The sequence below is a fragment of the Trematomus bernacchii genome, unplaced genomic scaffold, assembly GCF_902827165.1.
Source record: "Trematomus bernacchii unplaced genomic scaffold, fTreBer1.1, whole genome shotgun sequence".
NCBI classification, from domain to species: Eukaryota; Metazoa; Chordata; class Actinopteri; order Perciformes; family Nototheniidae; genus Trematomus; species Trematomus bernacchii.
This window is the reverse complement of record NW_022987714.1, coordinates 4,672,129-4,683,389: the sequence shown is the minus strand read 5'-3', so window position 1 is coordinate 4,683,389 and position 11,261 is coordinate 4,672,129. Positions and strand designations below refer to the sequence as shown.

General features: G+C 37.0%; 1 protein-coding gene across 1 annotated transcript; it reads left to right on the top strand.

Moving 5' to 3' along the window:
- Window positions 1-7,486: 7,486 nt before the first annotated feature.
- On the top strand, window positions 7,487-9,316 carry tnni1c (troponin I, skeletal, slow c). Its single transcript, XM_034141341.1, has 8 exons — window positions 7,487-7,582; window positions 7,734-7,737; window positions 7,826-7,864; window positions 8,274-8,315; window positions 8,449-8,580; window positions 8,703-8,792; window positions 8,904-9,086; window positions 9,172-9,316. Exons 1-8 carry the CDS (start codon window positions 7,572-7,574, stop codon window positions 9,256-9,258), a joined length of 588 nt encoding a protein of 195 aa, XP_033997232.1. The 5' UTR covers window positions 7,487-7,571; the 3' UTR covers window positions 9,259-9,316.
- Window positions 9,317-11,261: the final 1,945 nt, after the last annotated feature.

The following is an 11,261-nucleotide window of genomic DNA, read 5'->3' as shown; positions in this document are numbered from 1 at the left end:
CATTAAATTCATTATTAAAATGTCCATTTCCACTGGGTGACTAATTTCAATTGATGTTGACACCATTTCACAACACTCCTAAAATAACATGACTATCTGAAGCACAATTTAAAATGTATGCTGTTTAAAATCTCAAATTAGATCTATTGTCCATCTATATTTTTGATTATTATTTAATGGAAACTGTCCATAATCAAAGAGCCATTCGAAGTCAATCAAAGACTAATATCACTCCAGGGTGATAGCAGGACACCCCATCTAGTCACTCAGAGAAAATCAGGACAATCTGATGTAGAGTTTCAAAATAAAAGACCTTTGAAGTCTCATATATGAGCTATCATCCCTCTGTTTTTAGATAAGAATAAAACTAAAACTCTCCAGTATCAAATACTTATTTCACTTCAGGGTGATGGCAGGACACCCCATCTAGACACTCAGAGAGAATCAGGACAATCTGATGTAGAGTTTCAAAATAAAATACCTTTGAAGTCTCGTATATGAGCTATCATCCCTCTGTTTTTAGATAAGAATAAAACTAAAACTCTCCAGTATCAAATACTTATTTCACTTCAGGGTGATGTCAGGACACCCCATCTAGACACTCAGAGAGAATCAGGACAATCTGATGTAGAGTTTCAAAATAAAATACCTTTGAAGTCTCGTATATGAGCTATCATCCCTCTGTTTTTAGATAAGAATAAAACCAAAACTCTCCAGTATCAAATACTTATTTCACTTCAGGGTGATGGCAGGACACCCCATCTAGACACTCAGAGAGAATCAGGACAATCTGATGTAGAGTTTCAAAATAAAATACCTTTGAAGTCTCGTATATGAGCTATCATCCCTCTGTTTTTAGATAAGAATAAAACAAAAACTCTCCAGTATCAAATACTTATTTCACTTCAGGGTGATAGCAGGACACCCCATCTAGACACTCAGAGAGAATCAGGACAATCTGATGTATTTGTTTTATTCTTATCTAAAAACAGAGGGATGATAGCTCATATATGAGACCTCAAAGGTCTTTTATTTTTGAAACTGTACATCAGATTGTCCTGATATTCTCTGTGTGACTAGATGGGGTGTCCTGTTATCACCCTGAAGTGAAATAAGTATTTGACATCCATCCATCCATCCATCCATCCATCCATCTCCATCCATGTCCTGATTCTCTCTGAGTGACTAGATGGGGTGTCCTGTTATCACCCTGAAGTGAAATAAATATTTGATACTGGTTAGTTTTTGTTTTATTCTTATCTAAAATCAGAGGGATGATAGCTCATATATGAGACTTCAAATGTCTTTTATTTTGAAACTGTACATCAGATTGTCCTGATATTCTCTGTGTGACTAGATGGGGTGTCCTGTTATCACCCTGAAGTGAAATAAGTATTTGATACTGAAGAGTTTTTGTTTCATTCTCATCTAAAAACAGAGGGATGATAGCTCATATATGAGACTTAAAAAGTATTTTATTTTGAAACTCTACATCAGATTGTCCTGATTCTCTCAGTGACTAGATGGAGTGTCCCACACCGCAATACAACGTGCGGGCTGGTTTGACTGTGTTTTCCCAAGTGGATGCTGGCTTGCAACCTAATATATGTATGCTCTTATAATATTAGACTTGTTTGCCAATAATACAACCCAACAGATTTGGAATCGGACATGACCCCACCTTGAATTTAAAAACGCATATTGTTAGCGAAGTATTACGGCAAATTATAAGAGTCTCTTAAAATAGAGATTCCAGAAGGTCTCTAAAACAAAAATAATATATTCAATAAACTGAGTGGGTACATGTCTCTGATATTGTCTTTGTGTTGCCTGCTGCAGGTTTGGATGGAACAATAGAGGACATCAACAGAAGGCAAGAGGAGTATGGACAAAACATCCTCCCTGCTCAAAAGGTAAAAACCTTTCTGCAGTTGGTGTGGAAATCCCTGAATGATGTCACACTCATCATCCTGCAAGTGGTGGCCTTCACTTCTCTAGCACTTTCCTTCTACAGTCCATCCAGTGCTGAAAGACAGCGTGAGTTTTGATTTAGCTTTTAAACAATCAAATGAAACCTTTACATCTTCAAATAAGTATCTTTCTTAAAACTTTTATTTTTAACCTGTGCTTGTAGACACCTCACTGGCTTATTTTCAGGTACAAAAAATGGCTGTTTTAATTAAAGGTTAATGCTACACATCGTTAGTGGGGTGGCAGCTTTGAGTGACAGATGGGTGCGTCTCCGGTCACTCACACTCCGCTTTGAAACAGTCTTTTACTCAGTATAAGATCCGCATTGAGCCTCTAAAGCTTGATTTTCATTGCATATTTAAATTGTACCTGTTTTAATATCATCATCATCATCATCATCATTTAACCCATAATAACCCGGACCCATTTCTACTTTTGGGGAAATTAAGGGGAACATAATTTAGACTAAATAGACCCTAGAACACATTTCTGACAAGAAACCCCCCCTAGTGTCAAATATCTGAAATGTGACATATATGTCACATTGGGCTTTAATGGTATTTTTAACTTATTAATGAGGATGATTTGTTGGACATTCTTTGAATTGAAGAATAAGAACATATCAACTCAATATAATTGAATCAGCTAAATTAACTGAGCAGATCATAATAATATTTCTAATTGTGCATATATGTCACTTTGGGTTCTGTTCACACTGTGGCAAAGTGGCTGGCGGCGTGGTGGAAGACAGTGAGGCGGAGGCTGGATGGATCGAGGATGCAGCCATCCTCCTGTCCGTGGTCTGGGTCGCCCTGGTGACGGCCTTCAACGACTGGAGTAAGGAGAAGCAGTTCCGCGGGCTCCAGAGCCGCATCGATCAGGAGCAGAAGTTCACCGTGGTCCGAGCAGGGCACGTGATCCAGATCCTCGTGTCGGAGATGGTCGTCGGAGACATCGCACAAGTCAAATAGGGTGAGGGAACAAGTGGATCAGCTGAAGCACAGCTCGCCAGTGATTGAAAGTGATGCCAAAATAACTGCTTGCAATATCCTAGCTGTTTGAAAATGCGTTGTCAGTTTTGACAGAGTTGCACTTGCAATTCTTTATAAAGAAAAACATTTCTAAAGCAATAACCTACAACTCTTCATCCCTGGCCAGCAGATAACTCCCAGCACCATACTTTGTTTGATCCGTCTGCTACATTGTACTTACATGCATACTTTTTAGAATTGCAAATGTATTCTTGTCTGTTCTATAGTGTGCATTTAGATTTAGATACTCTCATTTTACAGTGAATATGGATATTATTGCTTTAACCTTTATTTCTCTTCTACTGTATTTTACTATAATTTTTCAGATTTATTCTATTTCGTTTTTTTGTTCTATTTTGTATTTATTTTGAAACTCTACATCAGATTGTCCTGATTTTCTCTGAGTGACTAGATGGGGTGTCCTGCTATCACCCTGGAGTGATATTAGTATTTGATTGACTTCGAATGACTCTTTGATTATGGACAGTTTCCATTCAATAATAATGAAAATATAGATGGACAATAGATCTAATTTGAGATTTTAAACAGCATACATTTTAAATTGTGCTTCAGATAGTCATGTTATTTTAGGAGTGTTGTTAAATGGTGTCAACATCAATTGAAATTAGTCACCCAGTGGAAATGGACATTTTAATAATGAATTTAATGGTCAGATATGTCTTCATAACTGTATCCTTAAGTTTTACATTCACTCAGTTATTATACGTAGTTTGTTTTAAATTATTATTGATCACATTATATAGTCCATATTTCTTAATTTAAGCTCCAGTATATATGAATATGTTTGGTATGTTTTTTTAGGTATATTTGTTATTGACCGAGTAAGCGCTTTTATTTTGAAGGCAGTTTTTACAGGCCTCTACCGTAATGCATACATAGGATATTCGTGCACCGCAATACAACGTGGGGGCTGGCTTGACTTTCTTTTCCGAAGTGAAGGCTGGCTTGACCGCAGTTGTTTACTGCAGTTTCATTTGACTTTTTTATATGTTTTATATCAAGCCGATGTGATAGTGCCTTGACCAAGCGAATTCTCTAATATGGAGAAGGGGGCAACTACACTGGTTGTAAAGAGAATACAGTTGTGTAGAGGTCAATGAGAAAATTAAACTTTTTATCACTGAAAGTTTTCGAGTTTATGGTCTCAATCTGTAATGTCATATACTTATTTCTAAAAGTTATGATCCATTTTGATTAATAAACAGACAATAAAGCAGGGAATGCTTTAGAGCAGGGCTACCTTGTGATTGACAGGACACTACCTGTGTTGTCTGGTTTGCAAGTTGTCTGTAATTTCGTCTTAAAAGTTCAACCTCTCTCACAATGTGTTTCCTGTTCCAGAAAAGTATGTGTAACCTTTTAGATGCCTTAAGATATCTTTATCAGGGTTAAGTCAGTGTCACTTTGATTAAAAAAAAATAGTAAGATGGGGATGGAAAACACCAAGACGGCAATGTCCAAAATGCTCAATGCTTAAAAACCGTGGTCCATCAACCGATGGTTGACATTAATGACCATGATTTGTTTTCTTATATAGTCTATGGTTTTGCTAGGATCATCTTTCTAATTTTCTTTAGACTTTTTAATATAATATGTAATGTGGGAAACAGCTGGGAATCTGATTTGGCAGGTGAAACTGTTTTATTTGTCAGTGTTTTTGTTTTAATATCCATTAGCCACAAAAGGTAACTATCCTGGGGAAACCATTTTTTGCCACCTGTTTCACAGATGAAACATATTATTCAAGGAACTTAGAAAATAAATCCTGCAATACTTTAGTTTTACCTTTCTAAAGTAAATTACAACAATTTAGATAAAACTGAGACAATGGATAGCCAGAATGTTTTTTTTCAACTTGCCTCTCAGGGTTTCCGTAAGAAATCCCAGAATTATCTTTTTATTTTGCTCAGTGCTCTTTGAAGAGGACCAACCGAGGCCTATTTGTCATGAAATACTCCAATACTGAGCCATGTCCCAGGTGGATTTGTCTGAATTAAAACACAAACTAGCATCTCACATCAGTCTAGAGGGGAAGTCCGACCATAGGTTGGTATTTATGGTCTGCATGTATCTGTGTGTCTATCTAGAAAACAAAATGTCTGCGCCGTCCCTCGAACTGAGAACAGGGAGTCATTGCTCAAGATTAGGTTACATATGTAAGACCAACTGTGCTATTGTAGCAAACTCGTCTCACCTGGACCCATTTTAAAGGTTACATTTTTCCTTAGCTGGCTGTTTTACATTACAGCCCCTTGTTTATTACACAAGTAAAAATAATAACAGAGGGATATGATGATCAGGGAGTTATTTAACCCTAAAATAGATATTGTGTGAAAGATGTGTTGCATGCTGTCACGTGCATTTAGGGACTACCCTGAACCTGCTTCTATTTAAAACACTACATGCTTTTGTTCATGTCGGCCCACAAAACATATCAGCACTTCCACAGTAATGAGGCATGCCAGAGCAGGCCGACACCATCAAGGTCAACACTTTGCAACCTTTAAAGGACAGTAACATCTAATGTATGTGCCATAAATAAGAAATACACACTTTATATACACATTTGAGTCATGTCACACAGCACACACTCATATGACCCAAAGTGATTCAGCGTTATGTGAAGGTTTTTTTTCTTCCACTGCAATCCCAAGAGAGAGAAAGACAAAAAAAAACTAAATGTATCTATCTTTAAAGTGAGCACACTCATGACATGGTTTCCATGGTTTCCTTGTAAACCTGTAAACATCCTGTCGGATATGACAGAAATATTGGTTACTTACATAAATCAGCTGAGTTGGGGCATAGCCATCAATCGCTCAATACATGCTGGGACTCCAATCTGGCCAAGAGGCTTTAAAAACAATACATGCAATATATGTTATGAGAAGATTGAGCAAACTTCCCATGTTGTTTAAGTCTCTGCTGTAGTCATAATAACCCAGACCTGCTGCACTTGACCCAGGAATTATATGGAGGAAATGTAAGCAGTAGTCCTTAAAACAAACACTTGTTGTCTCTATGCTATTGCATTTTAGCATGTATTGTGCTCACATGGTGTATAATCCAAATGAAATGTGTCTTTAGTTTTTGCTGTGTGCTCTGTGTATGATGGGGACTTTTTTGCAATATGGGCTCCGGAGGTTAATCTAACCATGTGTTTAACCTTTGTGCCCCATTTTTAAAATGTGTTCTGATATAATTTGAGGACAACAATGTCCGTGCCAAATATAACAACTGCCATTAAAACGTATTTAATAATATTATTTTACACTTTAGTTACATTTATAAGCACCATCATTCCTGACAAAATATTCATCTATTTATTTAAAAAGCCACTGTTTCCATAATGCTAATGTTGTAGTTATGAAGTAAAAATAAAATCATAAAGGTTGATTATCTTGTTATGCGATATCTGTGATATGGCAAAGATTACCAACAACATTGATTTTGATGCTTTTTTATGTCAAATGGTGAAACCTACACAAAACCTACCCAGTTTATTTTAAACTTAAGGTAAAAGCTGAGGCTAAATTTGAAATAAAAACTCAGACTCATGACAACATAAAGTTGCCTCCCATTATCACAGCCAACCAATTAAATACAATTAGAAGGACATAAAGGTTTCCTGGTGAGGCACCAAGTTTGATTGTGACTTGTTGGGTGCAGAATGCCAAAGAGTGGATGACAAACATAGCACCAGAAAGGTTATTGGGTACAAGTGACCTCTGCTGAGGAGCAGAAAACAATCTTGTTGTTTCTGGGCTTTCCCTGCACACAAGTGCCTGTATTGAGACTCGTTTTGTTCACCCCCTCCAGGATTTGAATGACCAGTACAACAAATATATATTTTTTAGTTTCAGACTAAGGACATCATCCCTTTTGACAGAGGCGATAATTCTGTCAATCAACAGAGCTGTTGAGTTAACAAGCGGTGGTATCCCGTTAATCCCGGTGACCGACCAATAATTTCTGACTGAGAGGTGGGCGGTGTCACAAGGCAAGACAGTGATGCTAGAAACACAGGAGACGTCTCACTACGTCCTTTTTTCAAAGTACCACAATTGTCTTCCTTTACTTCGATATAGACCTGGCACCAATGACAGGATGTTATGAAAATGTTAGCAAAAATCAAACCCGATTTTGATGTTAACATAATTTGAATGTGCTCCTACTTTGTTAGGAAGTTGACAAAAAAAAAAATGTAATTTGAGGGAAAAGTCCAAAGTAGAGCTGAATATTAATGTTGGGTTCACACAAAGAAAGCAGCTGGATGTCAGTCATTTATAAAAAGAAACCTACTTCGCAAGGAAGGAGCATTCACCTTTCATTAGCTATATGTAGTGGAGTGATTCATTGTCTCAATAGAGGATCTTTGGTGCACACATCCAACATATAAAAGCTATCTGCTGTTAAATGCCATTCAAATTTTTCACTGTTTACATTGAGGCATGTTCTGATACTGCAGATTTTGTTTTGTTTACCGGACTATTTCATTTATTTTTCAGATCTATCCGCAATCTAATTGTTTTTTTCAAAGGTGCAACAATGTCTGATGAGTAAGTTCTGTCTTCACACAGGTTAAAAGTTATGTTTTCCACAGTGTTTGTTAGCCTATCAAAGATTTTAGTTTCAGAATAATAACATCGTCTCTTGTTTGATTGTATTTCTGATTTCTTTTATCCCAAAAAATCCATTTGGCCATCAAAGTGATGTAAGTTTCACCCAGAACCACTCTGTAACACTCTCCAAAAAGTTGTTTATCGTTGCTTAAATTAATTGTCTTTATCCTTTCTCCTCAGTACATGCCACCCCCGATTGCCCCGAAGGGAGAGCCAAAGGTAATAATACTTATTTGAACTGACAATGTCTTTATGATAACAGTGACATTGTGCTTTTTTGTCAGTATGAGTCTGTGTCTCTGAGTGAGTGACTCTTTGTAATAAATGTAAAAACGTTCCTAGAAAAAACAATACTATTCGCAATACATTTTAATATATGATTATGATTGCTTTTATTTTTGACCGTGCCAGGTTTTAAGGGACATATAATAAAATACTGTAATACCATTAATGTATTGTGTTTGTAAGTTACATAATAATTCACATTGTCACATTAGTTAGTGGGCAGCTTCAAAGAGGTAACTGCTTGAAAATAGGGATCTATTTTAATATAATATATGTTTTAAAATTAAGAGTGTGTTATCGTAAAAAAATCAGTTGTCATGTGTCATATTTGTTATGTTTTCAGCCCAAAAGCAAGATTTCAGCCTCCCGCAGGCTATCGTTGAAGGTAAACTACCCATGTGTTAACTTTTTACCTTACAAACTATACATCGATCTGTTAATGTGAGGGATTCATTTTTTTATATTAAAACCCAAATGAAATGTAAAAAAGAGCTCTGATGATAATTATAATTATCCAGATCCTGTTACTGACTCGTGCATCAGAACAACTGGAGGCAGAGAAAGAAGCGAGAGAGGAAAATAAGGTCCAGTACCTGGGAGAGAATCTCCCACCGCTCCAGCTCTCCGGTTTGCAATTGGAGGAAATGCAGGTAAAATGTGTTACGAACAATAAGACTAACCATACAAGATTGATTATGTAAATACAGTAATCATGTGTTTCGTTAATGTACTCAAATATAGTGTGGATATTTGTTTGCTGTTTTTTTCTTAGAAAATCTGTAAGCAGCTTCATGAAAAGATTGATAAGGTGGACGAGGATCGGTACGACTGTGAGGCCAAAGTCATCAAGAACAACAGAGATGTATTTCATGCACCAGGACACACCAGATTTAAATGGAAAACAAAATAGAAGCACAAGAGAAATTTATTCTGTAAGCACAATGTCACCAACTCAGTCTTTCACCTTTTCTAGATCCACGAATTGAATCTAAAGGTGCGTGACCTCGGAGGGAAGTTCAAGAAGCCAGCTCTGAGAAAAGTGAGAGTGTCTGCTGACGAGATGCTAAAGGCTCTCTTCGGATCCAAAACCAAGGGCTCCATGGACCTGAGGGCAAACCTCAAGTCTGTAAAGAAAGAGGACATCAAACAGGAGAAGGTACTGCTACTCAGACACAGAGAGAGAACATATATCTGAAACTGAAAAAAAACCTAATGTGTTTCTGTGCTTTTTGATACCTTAGGAGCTGAACAACGAGGTGGGTGACTGGCGTAAAAACGTGGAGGCCATGTCTGATATGAAGGGCAGGAAGAAGATGTTTGATGCATGAGAAAAAGAAAACGAGTGAAATTGTTACTATAAATAAATATTTATACATAATGTTAAAAAAAATTGCTGCTGCTGTATGTTCAAAAATATGACTTTCATGTGCCTGTAGTTTTTAATATATTCTCAAGTAAACCATATGTTAAATAGAGTTGTGAATACACAGTACTGCCTGATAAAGTTGTTATGTAAAAGAAAACAATAAATATGTACATATTGCCTCTCCTTTTGTTGCAATCACACTTATTCACAATAGATTCAAAGTATAGGTATGGAAAGTATTGAAAAACTTGTGTACACATTTAATTTTGACCAAATACTTGAAGTATTCTTCAGTAGTGTTGATATAACGACTAAGTGGGTTAAGGCAAATAGAACAGTCTGATAAGTTCAGAAAATAACATCCTTTTAGCCATGGAGCCATTATAAAAAAGGAAAGACAACCCTTGCACCATGATATGACAACCAAAATTGAAGAAGAAATCTTAAATTTTGCCACATGGATATAATGTATGTATATTTGTGTATTTTACAAATATGTATTATACAGAAACTGAATGTAGCCTCTGCTCTAATACTGCAACACAGTACATTTTCACAGCCAGTTGTTTTTTTAAACTGTAAAAATATTTTAAACATTATCTTCAGGTTTTTATTTATAACTGCAGTGGACTTGGCATTGTCCTTGAACAAAGTTATCAGAAGGGCATAGTGACCGTTTATCATGTACGGTGTCACTGCTTAGCTATGTCATTGACTTACAGACAAAAGTACCGAAGATATTTTCTGTCAGAGCTGGGATATACTTAGCCTTTTCTTTGAACTGGAATGAATTCCTCTCCAATAATAAAGGGTAAACACTGTCACACATGCAGAAGCTGTCCTTGGACTGACTTCAGAAAGTGTCAGTCAAATGGAGTTTGGATGATGGAGCGGTGACAAGATGGTTCGGCAGCCCCCGAGGAATTTATGAGTCCTTGTGAGCATCTGTGAAAATGCAGCATGTGCCTGTGTAGACGCCAGTGTACACTCAAACTATTATTCCTGCTGTCCAGGGCATTTTCATCACCATTGTAAAAGCTTAAAATGCTCCCCATGTGTTTCTCTTAAACTGTGTTGTTAAGACAGAAATATTGTAGGTGTCCATTTTTCTAACATTGGCTGTCTGTTTGCTGTTTTAACAATGCTGAGGGCTGTATGCTAAAGGTGTGAAGGTTATTAATCCTTAACAACCTTCAGGCAAGCAGTGTGTCTTATGTCACATTACAATACTAAACCTTTATTTAACATTGACATTGATCTAATACCCCCAAGTAAACACAGAACGGATTGTGCTTTGATGTCTTTTCTAAAGTGATTTCATGGTATTACTCTCTTGTGATGTGCCATTGCTTTTACTGGCATAATAAATTGCTATATTGAAGGCCTAAACATTTGCAAACTGTTGATTTTTTCCCCCCAAACTTGACTTGATTGCGTTCTTGGGGCCTGGGCAAAAAGCTCTAAAGCACCCCGAACAAAGTTGCCAAAAGGCAGCCCCTCGATCAAGTTTCACCTGGAAATGTGAAATGTTGTGGGCATATGTAGCATGGTGAGACGCACAAAAATAGCTTCTTAAAGGCATATCTTAAATCCAACAGGAAGTCGGCCATGTGATTCACTTAGTTAACGGATATGGATGGTGTGTTTTGGTGTGGCAGGGTGGCTCAATAGCGCCACCTAAAAAACTTTACGAAGCAGCCCCTGCTGTACGTTACACCTAGATTTACAATAACAGGCATGTGAATCATCCATTTTGAGACACTTGCCATGCCACTGAAATGTGTTGTTACTTGGGCATACAATCTCCAACCTGCTCAACATGTTGTGCTTGATAAGAGTCCCGGCCTGAGGACAATTACAGGTTTTGACTAAATGTATTTGCTTGGAACATGGGACATAGCAACATAGCATACATCCTGTTATTCAAAACTGAAAAGAAATTTGAGAATGTGTCTAAAGAGCTAT

Excerpts from the sequence above, each read along its gene's own strand:
- tnni1c (XM_034141341.1), top strand. Across the intron at positions 8,316-8,448 it reads CCCGCAGGCTATCGTTGAAG|ATCCTGTTACTGACTCGTGC; the intron begins GTAAACTACCCA and ends ATAATTATCCAG. Across the intron at positions 8,793-8,903 it reads TCATCAAGAACAACAGAGAT|ATCCACGAATTGAATCTAAA; the intron begins GTATTTCATGCA and ends CACCTTTTCTAG.